Source organism: Centruroides vittatus, unplaced genomic scaffold, assembly GCF_030686945.1.
Source record: "Centruroides vittatus isolate TY-2023 unplaced genomic scaffold, ASM3068694v2 contig_364, whole genome shotgun sequence".
Classification (NCBI taxonomy): Eukaryota; Metazoa; Arthropoda; class Arachnida; order Scorpiones; family Buthidae; genus Centruroides; species Centruroides vittatus.
The window spans coordinates 1,982,124-2,001,013 of NW_027122188.1; the positions used below are offsets into that span (position 1 = coordinate 1,982,124).

The following is an 18,890-nucleotide window of genomic DNA, read 5'->3' on the forward strand; positions in this document are numbered from 1 at the left end:
ACATAATGTAGGCTTAATTCTTAATCATTAATTTTTTCAAGCGATCTACAAATAAATCATTTATAGGTTTACTTACGATGCTTTGCTTGATAAAACTTTTTAGACGAATCATACTTTCTGCCAGGATAGAAACTATTTTCATTCCATTCTTTAAATGTTCCATTGAAATAATTAGCATTTCACATTGTTCTAAACCTTTTAACATAATTTATTAGTAGATAATTAAATAATGCAAGATATAACTATTATGTCCTATTTATTACATGCAATACTTTCACTAATAGCCACGTATTTATCGCAATATCGCATAATTAAAAGAAACTCACTCTTTATCATCAATTTCCACGCATAACTTCCATAACTTCACCATATTTTCGATATTGTCTATACTTTTCAGCATGGGCATCACAGAATTCGAATTCAGCAAGAAACTACATTTGCCATTTCCTTTACATTCAATAGTAAAGTATAGAGATGTGGCAGTAAACATGGCGACAATCTTAGTGATATTACCATAAACCATTCCTTCCATTAATTTGCGTTGAGAGTCATCATTTAAGGTTGATTCTCCCTCATGTAAGATTGCATTATTCTTGTTGTAAGTCTTTAATGCATGCGAGACAAGTCTCTGATATGTCAGCAAGAGGGGAAAGTATAATATAAATAGAAAAGTACGGAGATAACTAGAATTCATTGTATTGATGGCTTCAAATGTAAGTAAACACTACTAATATTACAATTAATAAAAATATACAATAGAAAATTATGTTCATTGTTATATTAAATAATAATAATAGCATTAATAAGTGATTTTTCAATTCTTGCAAATTTAAATTAGCAGTTTTATTGCGCCAATGTCTTTTTTAATAATTTCTGAAACGATAAATCACTTTTCAATAGCGTTAAAAAGATTGGATAAGTTTACCTAGGTAATCCCAATAGCGGCACTTCCGGTCGCCATCTTGTTTGTGAAGGCAACATCCACAGACAAGATGGCGACCGGGGCAGCTACTTACTACACCGGCATTTAAAGAAATAATCTTTCACTCACCTTTGACGTATTTGTAATTCCTTTTCTCCTATTTATTCGGCAAAAAACATGGTTCGAATGATTCTGTCGTAACTTTGTCTTTTTCTATTGTAGAAACTATCCGCATTATTAACGTGCACGTCTACAATTCTCTCTCTTATGATTTTCGGATTTATTTGGCACTTACTGTCAGGACTGAAGGTACAATATATGGCTCTTTCGAAAGTAAAAAACGTCTCGCTCCTGGATAAAACTTACTCGTATGCCGAACGAACAGGTCGAACCTTTCTCCTAGATTTTTTCATTTGGCCGACAATCTCGTCGATTTTGAAAACCGTTCCAGGTCCATCCAATTTCCGTTCCAGTAAAATTAGACGACGAAACAATCGTCACGTGTCGTGTGGAATTTGCCCATTCAACAGCTGTTCCACTACTCACGCCCACAGCCACGCAGTTGACGCTCAACGCGCATTGTATGTAAATTAGATGCCAAATGAACAAAAGAGTAGTGTGGGGATCGCAAAAACGCGTAAAAATGGTGAATAATTATAAAGTTCCGAAGTCGGAAAGTTTCGAGAGTCAAATCGTGTCAGGAACATGTGTTGGTGATGTAAACCAGACACGAAAGAAACTCTCCCAAACTTATCCTAAAACAAACGCGACACGATAATGAACGACCGAGAGGGATGTCAACCGAGAGAGAGGGAGCTTTGTCCAGGTGCTCGTGTACGAGTGTCGGAAACGGGAAACAGAGGGGGGTAAATGGCCACCGAAGCATCTGGCGGACCGCGTGAGGTCAAAAACGTCAAAGAGAGGGCCATAACGGCCGGAATATACGAGCACGAACTTCAAAGACTCCGTCAACACCTCTCGGAACTCTCCCGACCCAGATCGGTCTCCAGTTTCGCATAGAAACAAAAGAAATGACCAATCGGGGTAAGGGAGAGGAAGAATAGAACCAATCAAAAGGGTGAAATTCAGGGGGGAAACTCCTATAAAACTCCCGAGTCGCAAGGTCAAGGGTGTGGACCCTCCTTCCGTCGTTCTTGGAAGAAGTGCGGCAGTTCTCCTCTGGACCAGTGTTACCTCATAGACGCCAGAACCTACGTCCGCCAGCTGGTGACCCCCGTCCAAGCCACACGTCCAGTGCAATAGACAGTTCGTCATCCCAGCCCCGGGCACGCATCTTCGGAAGACGGACCGCATCCGACTACCGACAACTGGAGATCTCTATCACCACAAGAGTCGATCTAGATCGCAATTTGTACCAATAATATGTAAGTTAACTTAGTAGTTAGAATAAACGGTTTTGTGTAAGACACTTGTCATCTTTGTCTCCTACCGCCACCACCCACATACGTTTTCGACCCTAGGTTTTCCTGACGCGTGATTAACTGTTTTCCCCTGGAAGTCGGCGGTCTTACAATGGTGTCAGAAGTGGGATATTTAATTGCCCCACACAAAAATTTTGAGTAAGTTACGCCGACGAAAAGTTTTTCTAACAAGTGGGTCGAGCGATGGAGGCAGATGCAAGTGTCCCGACGCGACCTCGTGACGGTGGCAGTAGCGGCTCTCTTCCCTCCTTTTCCGCATTTGGCGGGTTAATCCCGACGTTTTCGGGAGAAACAGGGCGTGTCACCGATTTCTTTGACACGTTGGGAGAGATCGCTAGTCTGGCGGGATGGACTCCTCGGCAGTGCCTGAGCATAGCCAAGTGCAAGCTCACAGGTGTAGCCCGAGATTTTGCATGGCGCGACCTCAGCATGAAAAGCATAACGGAGTTCGAGACCTTTCAAAAGCTGATGATCCGGCGTTTTGACCAAGAACCATACTCGATTCGCGTTCAGAAATTTCATACGTGCTCTCAAAAGAGAGATGAGATGGTTCAAGAATTCGCGGTTCGCTTGCAATCCCTCGCTAGCGCGACAAGCATAGAACAAACGGGCGCGAACGAACAGGAGAACGCAATTATCAAACGCTGTCAACAGCGGGAGCTGGACGAAAAATTGCGCGTCCAGTTTTTGCATGGCTTAACGGACAGGCTAAAAAGGCGTGTAATGACGCATGACCCTGCAACTTTCGCCGAGGCCTTAAAAATAGCTATCCGCGAAGAAACGATAGATCAATTGGCAGGAAAAACGCGAAATTTAGTTGCCGGCATCAATGATGCAGTAGAGGGGCGCGACACGCCAACGGAAGAACCCAATTTACGGAGAGAATCGGCTCTCGACGCAAAAATCGCGCAAATTTCGAAACAATTAGCGACAATAGGAAAAAGGCTCGATCAACCGCCCTCGCCTAAGCCAACAAACAATTTCCAAAGGGGAGAACCCTCGCGAACAAATCGGATACAAGGAGCTGATAGAGCAAATGACGGGATGCGAAATCCGCGGCATCCCCCGAGCCCGCAGCGACGCCCACCGCAACAATTTTCCCCGCGATCTCAACCCGCTAACCCGCAAGGACAACCCCGCACGCGATATCCTTGCTACGGCCCCTTTTCAGAACAAGGTCCGATACCCCCTTGGAGAAGGAATGTAGATAGATTATCAAAATTCCGAGCGATAAATCCTAATTGTGCAGAATACGGAGATTATATGCCGACGCCTCTGGATTGGTACAGAGGAAACGCCTTTCCTCCGGATCCCCGGAGGTGGGGAGCGAATCAAGAAGTTTTCGAATGGCAGATACCCGTTAGAAATCGGCCGAACCCCTTTAGATTTAGTCAGTCGGAACAGATACCCTTTTCCCCTACGCGGTTTAGACAATTTGAATACGAAAACAATGGACAAGGTGTTCCGTTGCCCTTTTATCCCCCGCGTTACGGTCTAGGTTGGTCCGGAAGCAGCTTCGATACGGAGCGCGCACCGAACCACGTAGCCGCCCCTCGATTTTTAGCATTACCTGCCCCAGAAAACATGCCCGTGGATAATAAACAAACGCGAGACTCCGACAGAGTCACTTCGGTTGCGTTTAGAGAACGAAATAGCGAAATAAATCGACCGCCGATAGGTCCAGAGACACCCCAATTAGCGGGAATCAATGAATCAAGAGGTAGAGAATTGCCCCCTTGTACAATAATTTGCGAGATAGAAAATAGGAAGGTTCAGCTGACAATAGACACAGGTGCAGCTGTTACTTTGATTTCTAGAGAGCTATTTCCCGATACAACGCGATTGCGGCGAGCGGAGACTAGAATAGTAGAGTTAATAAGTGTCACCGGACACGTTATCGAGACATTCGGAAAGTTTAAGTTAAAATTCCAGATCGGACGTTTGACCTTTTTCCACGATTGTTATTTAGTGCACCCCGAGATTACTACGCCTAACGACGGACTCTTAGGTAGAGATATTATTCAAAAATACGATGTTACGATCTCGGTTAAGAATGCGACGCTTAGTTTCCCTTCAGGAGACACAGTGACCTTTTGGGGACTAGCCGAAATAAAAGAAAGCGACGATAGTTCCAAATTAAATGAAAGCGTCGAAATTAAGAGCGAGAAAGCAGGCGAAAAAATACGCGTACCGTCAAAAGACGATTTAAATGTAACTGTAAGTAGCGATAGAGAAAATAGAACTATAGGAGACGCGAAAACGAAAAAGAAAAATAAATGCAAGCGAAAAACTAAACGGGAGAAGTTAAAACAAACAAAGGTTAATAGTTTAGAGCAGGGAGAGAACAGCTCTCCTAAGGAAGTGACGTTAGCCGACGATTACGTCATTCCCCCGCGGTCAGAAGTCATTGTGGAGGGGAAAGTTCATTCCCCGTTGACAGGACAATTAGGAGTTGTTGAACCGACACTCCCCGAACGAGAAGGCGTGTTTGTTGCCCACACGTTAGTCAAAACACGGAAGCAGGGTAGAGTACCCGTCAGAATAATGAATGTAAAAACACAACCGATTAAGTTAAACAGAGGAAGTAAGTTAGGAACTTTTCTCTTAGCGGAAGAGGAAACAAAGGAAAGCGCGAAACAAAATAAAATGACGCGATCAAATGAAAACGAACTAACTAGAGCTCAATTTGCGAATTTATTTAACTTTAGCGAAGTAGGAAAGGATAAGCTGACACCTCTACTAGATTTATTATACAAATATAAGCATGTATTCGCGAAGGACGATTTCGATTTGGGTTATTGTGACTTAGTAGAGCATAAGATAGATACTGGAAATAATCCCCCAATATGTCGTGCCCCATATCGAATTCCATATGCCCAGAGAGAAATAATGGATGAATTAGTGGATAAAATGATAAAGAGCGGAGTGATAGAGCCCTCCAGCTCTCCGTGGGCATTCCCGGCTTTGATGGTCCGTAAATTTGATAAAAGTTATCGAATGGTGGTGGACTATCGCCAATTAAATAAAATTACCCAGTTAGACCCTTATCCGTTGCCCCACATCCAGGAATCACTGAGTTTGCTGGGAAGAGCGCGATACTTTTCTTCTATGGATACCCTAAGTGGATTCTGGCAGATTCCCCTGAGCCCTGAATCCAAAGAAAAGACGGGGTTTAGCACTCCGTCGGGCCATTATCAATATAATCGCCTTCCAATGGGAATCGCATCAGCTCCTGCGACATTCCAAAGGATGGCAGATTTAATATTAAGCGGCTTGAAAAACAAGATTTGTCTCGTCTATATGGATGACATATTAGTATTTAGCCCAGATTTCGAATCGCACTTGGAACGATTGGAGTTGGTACTCCAGCGACTGGCGGCAGCTGGATTGAAGCTGAAGCCCCGGAAATGTCAGTTTGTAAGGCGACAAATAAAGTTTTTAGGACACGAAGTTTCAGAAGATGGTATCCGACCGGATCGGTCAAAAATAGAGTGCGTTAAGAATTTTCCTCAACCCCAGAATGAGCGAGATGTTAGGGCATTCTTGGGTTTGACAGGATATTATAGACGACACATGTCTCAATACGCAAAAATTTCAAAACCCCTTTCGGATTTATTAAAGAACGACGTAAAGTTTCACTGGAACCAGGAACATGAAACCGCGTTCGAGAAATTAAAGGAAATTTTGACTACAGCACCCTTGCTTAGGTCCCCAGATTTTAACAGCCCCTTTATATTGGCAACAGATGCTTCCAACACAGCGATAGGTGCAGTGTTGTCACAAAAAGATGAACGTGGAGAGCTTCCCGTAGCGTATGCAAGCAGATTGTTAAAATCAGCCGAGAAAAATTACAGCACAACAGAAAAGGAATGTTTGGCCGTGATTTGGTCGATCAAACACTTTAGACCCTATCTTTATGGAAGAAAATTTACAATTATCACAGATCATAGACCCCTTAGGTGGCTTATTAACGTTAAAGACGAAAGTTCGAGACTTAGTCGATGGAATTTAGCATTACAAGAGTATCAGTTCGAAATAATTCATAAACCAGGCAAGGCTCACACAAATGCAGATGCGTTAAGCCGAATGCCCGTAGCGAAAATTTGCGAGATGCAACCTATATATAGTAAGGTACAAATAAAGGAACAACAGTTAAAGGATCCCTTTTGTAAGCAAATTAGACAACAGTTAATGGGAAAATTGTCCTCCCGTGAAACAAACGTAGACTTCGCAGATTATTATTTAGACGCAGACGAAACCCTTTATCATCGAAAGGAAAACCCCGAGAGAAACGAAAAATGGGATAGAATAGTCGTACCCAAGGTTATGATAGATTATGTCTTAAAGTTGTTCCACGATATCCCCAGTTCAGGACATGTAGGTAAGAAAAAGATGCGAAAGAAACTACAGACACAGTTCTTTTGGCCAGAAATGAATAAGAACATAGCCCATTATTGCGATAGCTGTCAAGAGTGTGCGATGAGGAAAAGGCCCCAACACGGACACCAAGCCCCACTGCAGACGTTCCCTCGAGTGTCAAGACTCTTCGAACGCACTGCACTGGACATCCAGGGTCCCCTTCCTATTACTAATAACGGCAACAAATATCTATTGGTCTTTATCGATCATTTTTCTAGATGGGCCGAAGCGATCCCATTGCCCGACATTACGGCAAAAACAGTGGCAAAAGCGTTCGTCACGCAGATTATTCTCCGACATTCGGTCCCGAAACAATTACTCACTGATAGAGGATCCAATTTCGTTTCCAAGGTTATGAGGGAGGTTTGTGAATTGTTAAAAATAGAAAGACTCCTTACTACAGCGTATCACCCCCAATGTAACGGAATGGTAGAGCGATTGAACAAAACGCTGATAGATATTTTAACTCATTATGTTGACGCGGATCAGCGCAATTGGGATGAAATGATCCCGTATGCTCTCTTCGCGTACAACACGACAGTACACTCGAGTACTAACGAAACGCCCTTTTTCCTTTTGTATGGACGCGATCCGACTTACCCCTTTGATATCGTTATCGAACCAAATAGACCCCGTTATGACATAAGTGAAAATTACGCGAGCGAGTTAAGAGCGAGGATGACCTCAGCCCACAAATTAGCTCAGGAACACGCGGAAAAAGCCGCGTACGATAGAAATACCTATCATCAACGTAGGCACAAGCCATACAAATTCTCAATTGGAGACAGAGTTTTTGTTAATGAGGTAGTTATACCCGCGGGAGTGAAGCGAAAACTGGCCCCGCGATGGCACGGTCCCTATAGAATAATTGCAGAGACGAGCCCCGTAGACTTTATAGTCCAACACATCCAATCCGGGAAGAAATTACACACGCATGCTAATAGGCTGAAACCTGCAATCGCTAGGTTGGAATTTGTACCACCCGATGCAGGAGAAGGAAGCCCCGGCGTGAACAACGCAGATCCATCATCCCTAACGGAGGTGCAACCTCAAACAGAACAGGTTGACCCCTGGGACGAAATCATTTTAGACTCACTGCAGCAAAGCCAGACAGATATCACAAACACCGCCGGAGACACGGAAGTCGAACAACCCGTGATCCCGTCACAACCTACACACAACTATGCTCTCCGAAGTCAAGGACCAGTAAGCGATTATCCGTGGGTCCTTCCCAAGTCTTCGGGAAGTATACAACCAAATATGGGAGCGGTGCGGGACGCGAAGGTCGCCGAGACCGGTCGGCAAAATGAGGGCCTTCCGCGGCTGCCACACCCTACTCCAACTGGATTGTTCGCCGATTGTAAATGGTAGCTTCTCTTTCTTGTGAAAGAGGAGATATCATCCTCCAACTGGAGCGAGGTCTATTGTAAATACGCGTGCGCATTTAAATCAATTGTCACCAAATCGAAACTAGTAACAATGTAAACTCCCTTTTTGTCAGATGACGATGGAAAAGTTTATAGTAGTCTATGTGTTCATGTTGCTAAGCTACGCTGTAAACGACGTATCAACGATCGTACCTGCATTGACCAAAGGTATCATATTCTTACATCAGGGAAACTTCCTTATGACCACGAGTCAATGGACTATGGTCATCGAGATATCGTTCGAAGAATACGACAATTATCTTCGTGGTTTGCACCGTCACTTGACCTCATTAGTCCCCGTCATTAAAGAAGGTAAACGGAAGCAAGATGACCCTATGCAACCCTTGTGGACTTTAGCTGAAGCAGAACTGACAAACCTACAACGATCCCTCACCGACTTCGAGACAGAATATAAAGAACTAAAATCCACCGTAACTACAGGAAATCCCTCCCGATCGAAACGAGGATTAATTGACGTTGGAGGAAAAATCTTGAAGTTCCTCTTCGGTACTGCAACCTCGGAGGAAGTTGAAGCAATGAACAGTCAAATAAATAAATTATCCAGAAATCAACAAAAATTTGTGCACATTTTAGAGGCCCAAACAACCGTCATGAACCAAACCCTACAAGCGGTCAAGGACAACCGGAAGTACATCGACATGATGATTAGACGTCAAGATTATTTAGACAAACAACTCCAAATGTTCAGTTATACATTCGTCGTAAGTACAGCACTTCGATATGCAGAAAATGCCGTCATGGAGTTCCGAATCGGCGTCACGAACTTAAGACAGGCAGTCGAGATGCTAGAGAACGACAGACTCAGCTCATATTTCCTGCCAAGGTCACAGCTGTTAGAAGCACTAACGGAAATAAACAAACATTTACCTAGCGGAATCTCGTTGATCGAGACCCTAAACAAAGACAACGTCTTTAAATATTATCAATGGATAACCACCATAGCAGTGGCACTTCCGTCGACGCTGAGAATCTTTGCTAAGTTTCCATTAATCACCCCCGAAGGATATTTTGACTTGTACGAAGCGGTACAATTTCCCGCATACTTTCCCGCTTCCAAAACATTTGCCCATTACCAGACCGAATATCCGTATATCGCTTTATCGAGGAATCGACAACTTTACATGTTGCTAGAAGCCCATGACTTGCAAAAATGTAGGTCTGGATTGACCACGATTTGTGCACCAGAAGTCGCCGTGTGGAGACTTCCATATCAGTCGTGCGAATATGCGTTATTCATGGCAGATGAGCCAGTAGTAAACAAACTCTGTAAAAGAAGAGTATCTGTATATCCGAAACCAATGTTCCGTCGTATCGACGAAGAAGGGACTTGGATATACTCTACCCCATCACCTCTAAATTTGGTTATCGAGTGCAATCTGGAGAGAGATCAGCAACGCTCACCAGTCAAGATGATTAAACTGAACAACACAGGAATATTTAGACTGCCGATGACCTGCACCGGCCATGTGCCCGGCGTGCGACTCACGGCACACTTCCAATCAAGAACCTCCTTTAGAATTGCGCTCCGAAATCAATACGTGATACCCGCAATATCGGACGTTCTAAATCGTACTGAGATGAGAATTTTGCAGGGATACATCCGAGGAAACATCACCCCGGGTGTGCTCCAACCCCGAGGACAGGAGTGGTCCCTGGAATTATCAAAACGAAGACTACAGGAAATAGATCAAGAGATCAAATCAGTAAAGACGGATATCCCTTCGTCAACACCAGGTGTGTCAGAACAACCATTCTCAATGTGGAATCTAAGTCTTGTGGTCCCTGCTGTTATTATATCGATCCTTCTGATGGTTTGGAAATGCCACAAGCGGCCACACTGCTTGGGAAGACAAAGGTCAATGAGTCCTTATCCATCTTTCCAAAGGGAAGAACGAATAGAACCCGTCATATTGGAGATGACAGAACGGTTACCGAGGACCACGAAAGCGAAGCCACTTCCCAACATTCCTGAGGAAAGAGAGGACGAGCGAGAAAAATTAACCGAACCGAAACGGGAAGAAGCCATAACACTTCCCGTCGGTTTTGAAACGATTCCGTCGCAAATGAGACGGTTATAAAAAAAAAAAAAAAAAAAAAAAAAACGGCGCGAAAAATTTTATCTCGTGTCGCAGTAGAATTTTATATTAATCCGTTAGTTAGAAAACTCAACCAATTTTTCTTTTCCTTTTGTATAGAAACGAGGAAAATGGAGGAAGACCGAGCAGTGGCTATCCCGGAACAGGCATCACCCGGAGACTCCCTTCCGGATCCTGCCCTGGTGGCCTTGTTCGAGTGTCCGGTATGCTATGAACACATGGCACCCCCTACCTTCCAATGTCTGTCGGGCCATACAGTCTGTGCCCGATGCAAATCACAAGTTCGACAATGCCCCGTCTGCCGCGGAGAATTGAGAAATATTAGAAATCTGACCCTAGAAAAGCTGGGCGAAATCATAGCTCTGCCGTGTGCCTATAAAGACAACGGATGTCCGGAGAGAAGACCTCTCAAGGACAGAAGAGTGCATGAGCAATACTGTCCCTTCCGGACGTGTTCTTGCCCCTCCTTGGATGATGCTTGCACCTGGGAAGGAGTATACCAACAAGTAATACCGCACCTAACCGAGCACCACTCTTACATACATCATATAAACCATAACTCAGTACGGATGTCCATCGTAGGATTAGATGCGTCCATACCGCTCACGTGGATATCCTGTCTCCATTGTCACCAAAAGGATTTCATTATCCAAATCATTAAGACAGAAACAATCGACGAGAACTCCCCACTTTATATCATAGCTCAAAATGTAGGAAGCCGCAAAGAATCAGGGCGCTTCCGAGTAAGAATTGAAGTTCGCGGCAGAGGCAAGACATTGCAATGGGAATCTATTCCCAGGAGCGTGACCGGAGACTTAAAGTTCATCATACGAATGAGAGATTGCATGACCTTAAGTATAAAAATGTTAGAGCGGATGCTCGAGAGTCACGTCCTAAATGTGCTGGTGACTATCTTCCCCGTAAGGAATCGAGGGACTGTCGAGGAACCCGAACCGGATAGCGAGGACTGAAAGGGCCCCTGTTCGGCGTCAGATGAGGTTCCCCTCCTCAGCTTATAACGAAACATATATGCATACATATTCGGGAGAGATCGCGTACGAAATCCGCTCTTCCGTAGAAAAAGAGGAGACCAGCCGGCATATGTAAAGCTAAAGCACGCTTTCATCATTTAATCATTTCTTTCCTTTTATCTTCGAACAGAAAAGACAATTCGAGATGAGAGACAGCATGGAATACGGAAGAAGGCGGCGGCCGAGGGGAGCAACGGGCCATTCGGTATGGGCCAGAAAGCGAATTCAACGGTGAACTTCGCGACACCGTGAGGGGCGCCTGTCGGCCGGGTGACAGCAAACCCCCGGCGGGGAAACCCTCGAAATAATCCTCTTGCCGCAAGCGGGCGCGAAATAGACCCTGGACGCTGCGGAGGGAAGTGGAAAAGGCGGTATCGGCGGCTTCATAGAGCAAGGTGTGATGGGGCAGCCCAAAGAGGGACGATGGTCCCCCGCAGGCGGTGACGGGGACCGCGAGACTTTGCCGCCGGATGACAGAAGCAACGACGCACCTTCCACCTCTGGCCCCGACAGGGGGTGGGGTACAGAGGCCGAAGCGATCTCTGGAACAGATGAGAAGAATTATCCAGCGCCAAGATCGGGAAAGACAAGCTTTCCAGAAAGGGAAGAAATGTTCCTGGCGGCGGGGAGAGCCAGAAGTTGGCGCCCCCAATGATGAAAACCAAAAAAATAAATCGAAAAAAAAGGAAGAGGGGGAGAAGAGGAAATGCGAAAAACCCCGTCGCAATAACGGCGCTCCCTATTCGAGGCTTTGCATTTTATAATATTTGTTATACTTCCTTTGTTTTGTAATTATCTAAATTAATTATGATGTTAGTTAGTATATGTAGTATATAGAAAATTTTCTTATAATCCATATTAAACTTTTTATATTTAATTAGTTTGTTTGACGGTCAATGCGATAACCGATCGGTCGCGAACCAAAGCGGAAACCCAGCGCGGTTCGGCCGGGGAGGAGAAAACGGGATCGCAGATTCTGCAGGCGCGGAGATCGGACCGGCAACCCGAGTCGCCAGGTAAAATGTCGCTAACCTCAGAGCGACATTTTTAAATGGCGGGGAGCCGTGTAGGGATCGCAAAAACGCGTAAAAATGGTGAATAATTATAAAGTTCCGAAGTCGAAAGAGTTTCGAGAGTCAAATCGTGTCAGGAACATGTGTTGGTGATGTAAACCAGACACGAAAGAAACTCTCCCAAACTTATCCTTAAAACAAACGCGACACGATAATGAACGACCGAGAGGATGTCAACCGAGAGAGAGGGAGCTTTGTCCAGGTGCTCGTGTACGAGTGTCGGAACGGGAAACAGAGGGGGGTAAATGGCCACCGAAGCATCTGGCGGACCGCGTGAAGTCAAAATCGTCAAAGAGAGGGCCATAACGGCCGGAATATACGAGCACGAACTTCAGACTCCGTCAACACCTCTCGGAACTCTCCCGACCCAAATCGGTCTCCAGTTTCGCATAGAAACAAAAGAAATGACCAATCGGGGTAAGGGAGAGGAAGAATAGAACCAATCAAAAGGGTGAAATTCAGGGGGGAACTCCTATAAAACTCCCGAGTCGGCAAGGTCAAAAGGGTGTGGACCCTCCTTCTGTCGTTCTTGGAAGAAGTGCGGCAGTTCTCCTCTGGATCAGTGTTACCTCATAGACGCCAGAACCTACGTCCAGAACCTACGTCCGCCAGCTGGTGACCCCGTCCAGGCCATACGTCCAGTACAATAGACAGTTCGTCATCCCAGCCCCGGGCACGCATCTTCGGAAGACGGACCGCATCCGACTACCGACAACTGGAAGATCTCTATCACCACAAGAGTCCGATCTAGATCGCAATTTGTACCAATAATGTGTAAGTTAACTCAGTAGTTAGAATAAACGGTTTTGTGTAAGACACTTGTCATCTTTGTCTCCTACCGCCACCACCCACATACGTTTTCGACCCTAGGTTTTCCTGACGCGTGATTAACTGTTTTCCCCTGGAAGTCGGCGGCCTTACAGTAGTTTCCCAAGAAATTTTCCCAAATTTACGTTTAAAAATTACTCGAAATGACGAACTGTTCCTCTTGCATTTGTGACATGCAAAAGAAACAGAATGACGATCATTTCGGTAATTTAATTTACGACCACCATCACATTTTGAACAAATGCATCTGCAGGTTGCGTACCTAACTTTATGGCAAACATACCAATTCGTGTATTTTTCGATCACAGTTAAATTCAGAATATTCCGATACTATAAAATGAAAGAATGTTGTAGTACCAGAAACACTAGCAAAACAAATCTGTGGTATATCAGCAAGTGTGCGAAACAAATGTTAACCACATAAGAACTGATTGGTTTTGTAATGACGTTCGACGTTGGTTTCTTTTTTTTCCATTATTTTAAAGCTTTACGACGGGTGCATGTAAATAGCTCTACGGGCGCATAGGCGCCCACGGGCACAAGGTTGGAGATTCCTGGTCTACTATATATATGTGTGTATCTGTGTGATTTCACGCACAATACTAGACGAATCATGCAAAAACCACATAATCATCGTATGTGCATGACGATGATAACTTTACAAAAAAGTCACAAAAACAGAAGAAATAAATTTAGTAATATTTTAATTTTGTTTATATTACTTTACTCTACCAAATTGGCATTTTGTTTATCTTTATGTAATAGAAATAGAAATAATAAAATTACAAATAAATATCCCGCAACTGTTAAGCAGAAAACCACAATTTTCAGTGGTTTCATGAGCCTATCGACTATTTCGTCGATATTACTATCGGGCTTCTTTGTTACGTAGTCATAATAATCCGATTCCTGCGTGTAGTCTTGTCCATGTCCCGTTGGCATTTCTGTTCGACTATCCACAGTCAAGACTTTTCCACAACTCTCCTTATCGTAAGTGGATGGCTGAAATGGTTTCAGTGCTTTTATATTTTGCACGTTATTACTAGAAATCTCTAATTAAATCTGAAATTATCGTTACCCAGATCAATTTTGAAGGTAGAGTCGCGCGATCATCCTCTTTGTCATCGTTGAAATTCCCACACAATCCGCAAACTTTCCCTTTCCGTTCGTGCTTTATAAATATTTTAACCTTTGTAGACGAGTACCAAACGAAGGTGACGTAGGGTTTAGTCGAAATTGTTAAAGAATTATCCAAATTATCTCTGGTGATTCGTATGTTAGCATTTATGACGTATGGAGTTCTATTGTTTCGTCGTCGACGATACATGTGCCCTCTGCGGTGATCCTCAACTTTGCACAATTAGCGATGATGATGAAATCGTTGTGTGTGGTGTTACTTCCCGACTTTTCGTATCTGATACTGAATTGTCCTTCAAAGCAATCGTGTAGAAGCGCATACTGGCACATTCCTTTGTGAGTAAATGATACCAAATCGAATGTAACGAATTTCTTATTGTCGAAACCGCAGTAGCGTGAATCTAAAATGGCGTGTCATTATCCGTTATAAAATAAATATAAAGTAAAAAATAAGTACAGTGATGCCATTCAATCAGTTTGCACCAATTAGCTGATACAGAAAACCAAGATAATTCCTATACATCGGGAGTACGCGTATTTGAATTTCTGGGAAACTCAAGCTAATTACATCAAATATTGCTGAAAACTTCAGTTATAAAATCAGTTGATCGGCAAACTAAGATGATTATTATCTGCTGCTTTAAGAAACTATAAATTTATTATATCTCGTGTTACTAACAGAACTTGGTGAAAAATTCTTTAGAGTGGCATCACTTAGTAGATACGATAATAGTGATCATTACTTGAGATACACTTGGAACAACATGCCTCGGGTTCTTGTATCATTAATTCACTCTTGAAGATAGGTCAAATTTTTTAAACAAATTATCACGGAAATTTTAAAATCATTCTTAAACACACTTACTCCACGACATTTTAATTTAGGACAAGATATCTTGAAACATCGAAGAACTGTGAAATAGCATATACACGTTTGGCATCCTTCTTCCCATGTATCTCCATTCTATTTAATAAATAAATAATAATCATTATGAAATTGACTTAAATTACTTAAAAACCTTATTTACCATATAAATCTTATTTCCTCTCACGCATCTTTCTGTTTCTGCATGAAATTTAATTAATGTAATTAGAAGTAATTCGTATAAATGAGATAAAATTGTCAGTAAAATGTATTGTACCTGCGCACGTTTTTTCATCACTTAATAACCTCATCTTCGGTGGACACGTACAAGTCACGTTCCCAAATAAACTTTTGCAGGAATGACTGCATCCTCCATTATTTATTAAGCATTTGTCTTTATCTAAAAAGAGAACATACAATGTTTCATTAGATCATGCAATACTCTGTGTATTTTCTATTAAACATTAATTTATTACGGTGTTGGCAAAACTTTCCATAGAAACCTTCGCGACATTCGCACATTTTTTCATTTACACATCTTCCGTTTAAACATAAAAACGAAGAACACAAATCCAAATGCTTTAAACACGTTTCGTCTGAAAACACACAAATTTCACAGTTAATTTATCAATAAATTTTCATTAGATACAGATTGTCATCGCTACGAACATTTATATAATATACTTCACGTTGTCGTAAGCATGATTTAATATAGTTGTGCAAAAATTATTACATTCAACGCAATTGCCTACACGTTGACATTACGGTTAGAGATTTCAAATACACTGACTTATTTCGTTACTGGTTTAACGCTTACAGGTAAACCGTAACCAATAATAAAAACGTTAAACGTTGTCGTTAATTATTAAATTTTAACTTGAAATGCGAAAATTATAGTATTAGTAATTGCTTAGTTGCCAACTTATCGGCGAATTGCAAGCAATATTTCACTGCGCTTTGTCGAATTGAATTACTTCTTCCATTATGAAAAGGTTTCATTACTTGAAAGATAGCAACTAAAAGAATGCAGCACGTTCTATCATTAAAAGTATCGAGTGCCAGCGCCGGCATTCGAATAAATGTCTGCCATTTTGTCAATAAAAATTCTGCTCGAATAAAATCATTAAAAGGAAAGCACGTCCCTATTTACAATTATAGATGTAAGTAGACTCCGTGCTTCCTTGGGGCATGTGTTTTAAAAACTTACAAGATAATCTTGTAAGTTTTTTCTCGAATGAGTTACCGCGGATCCTCTCGTGCAGCTTCCTAGTGCAAATTACAGATCGTCATCGAATGTACTTAATAACATTAAGTAATTAATTAGTTAACCCTAGACATAATGGTGATTATAATAAGATTTAATGAACCGTACTTAACAAGTAAAATAATTTTATGCTGCGCGAATATCAATCTGTAAGCAGTTCCATAAGACACTACAATTATGTAGTAGCTTCTATGTCTACGCTATTACGATAATATTTCTAGCTATAAATTCTCTACTCCCATAAACAAATTAACGATACCGTGCTATTTTCACCCCATCATAAACACTTCCAAAGCAACGTAATGTTTTTACGACTTTCAATAATTCCATAAATTTATGTTCCATCAGCTATTAAGTTAAACGATATTCTAAAATTGTATGCCTTTGTGTCCTTATCTTACGTTTACTACGTATTTGTCGACAAGGACTTTTATTACTATGACTTATTGTACTGGTGTAATAAGTCTTAGTAATAAAATAAAACTCCTTGTAGACAAATTACGTACAAAAAATATTCTAAAACGTTGAACAATGTTTAATAAATAAGCTAATACCGAAAAAATAAATCTTATCATTCTACATCAAAACGTATCGACACAAATGACTCAAAAACACATTTAAATTTTGTAAAAAAATCACTTACATTCCGTCAGATTTTGTTTGTAACAATAACATTCAGTTTCATTGCAATGTTTTCCTGTTAAAATAACATTAAATAAACACCACAGAAATATTTTTCAATGTCTATAGTTCCAACATTAATTTCACTCACCTTTACATAGGTCCACATATTGCTCTATGCCTACGTCCCCGTGAATATTAGACTGAAAGGCATCCCACGACAGTACATTACCCATTAGTCCACATTTCTTTTTCGATACAAATTCTTTTGGAAGCATCGTGTCCCATATATTCACCTAGAAAATCCAAAAATTACTTTTGTGAAATGATTTACAACCCATTAAAAATAACGAAACCGCCCTAAATTCATAAAAGACGCCATTATATATTTATCGGAATGAAACTAAACAAGGATCAGGAATTATTTGAAGTGAGGTGAAGAATGTGGAGTTAAGAAGAATGCTGGAAGGCCACAAACACTTATTTCTCGTTAGAAATGAGTAATTTTATGAGAAATTATGGATGGAACGAGCTTTCTCAAAAATATTGCCGCAAATCCCGAATATGGAGTAAGCTCGGGCACAGTTTGGAACGTAATTCTAGCTGCCAATCAACTCCAATAGGCTAAAAGAAAGTCGGAACCAAATCTTACAGATAAGCACAGGCTGCCAAACTAAATTGGTTCAGAAATCACACGATCTAGAAAAAACAGTGGAGGAATATATTGTGGACAGATGATTTTACTTATTGAACACTTCAAGAAATTCATTTCTTCAATAAAATTTTCTATTGTTTATTTAGAACTTTGATACTTTGTATATAAATGTAAAAACACACTCAAGTATATAATATTAAATTTGGCTATAATCTATTTCTTTTGCCATCTGAAATCAATTTTAAAAATTCCACTGTTCTTCTCTTTATCGAACACAACGTAATTTACATGAACTGTTCAGCCGTTACGAAGAAATGACTCTATAGCTATTACATAATTTGGGCATAATTATAATTATTTTTAACTAGAGAATTGCTACATCTTGTAGGAGAATTCAAACCAAATTGTAACAATCTGACTGCAAAATAGGAAGAAATCTACGCTCTAAAATGGCATTTGGAAATAGAAGTTGGAATCAAAATCACGACTTATAACAAACACTACAACTCGGTATTGTCGAACTTCTGCTAAGATCTTCGCATCAAGAAAACAGTTATATGTTAAGTTTCAATTAAATGTACTTAATTTCACATTAAGAAACAATAATATAATGTTAAAATATTACCTGCGATATTGCTCCAACGAATGGTTCTGACGCTGCTCTAATGATTATATTTTGACCGATAGCCAAAGTACTGTTTAACTTTGTAATTCGTTTTGATTGAAATGTTTTCTCTTTTGCCACTTCGATTCCATCCCAATAAACGTATATTTTATCGATCGTCCCATCCCATATCAGGACGAAAGAGTGCCAAAAATCACTACAAAAATACATTCGTTAACATTAGCGATTATGTAAATTAATTAAATACAGAAATTTAATTTATAAAATAATCTCCAGTTTAATCTTGATATGATCCCATTCTATGTTGTAACGACAGGTTGGAAACAAAGAATTAGAACAGTACAGTGCATTGATAACGAGGTCTGTTTGCAAATTGCACCTTTCTCGTGGGGACTGCCTTAAAATCTGAATACAACCGTCGCAACCGGGGGGCTTTGTCTGGATAGGAGCTTAAAATTATCAAT

General features: G+C 41.5%; 1 protein-coding gene across 1 annotated transcript in view; it reads right to left on the reverse strand.

Moving 5' to 3' along the window:
• Window positions 1-18,890, reverse strand: part of LOC136975202 (neurogenic locus Notch protein-like) — a 60,225-nt gene that overhangs the window by 38,342 nt on the left and 2,993 nt on the right. The window contains exons 7-15 of the mRNA XM_067270238.1: window positions 18,427-18,622; window positions 17,298-17,442; window positions 17,169-17,222; window positions 15,738-15,857; window positions 15,539-15,661; window positions 15,425-15,462; window positions 15,262-15,360; window positions 14,046-14,261; window positions 327-604 (exon numbers count right to left, since the gene is read on the reverse strand). Of these exons, the coding sequence (XP_067126339.1) occupies window positions 327-604; window positions 14,046-14,261; window positions 15,262-15,360; window positions 15,425-15,462; window positions 15,539-15,661; window positions 15,738-15,857; window positions 17,169-17,222; window positions 17,298-17,442; window positions 18,427-18,622 (1,269 nt within the window). The remainder of the gene's footprint in view (window positions 1-326; window positions 605-14,045; window positions 14,262-15,261; window positions 15,361-15,424; window positions 15,463-15,538; window positions 15,662-15,737; window positions 15,858-17,168; window positions 17,223-17,297; window positions 17,443-18,426; window positions 18,623-18,890) is intronic.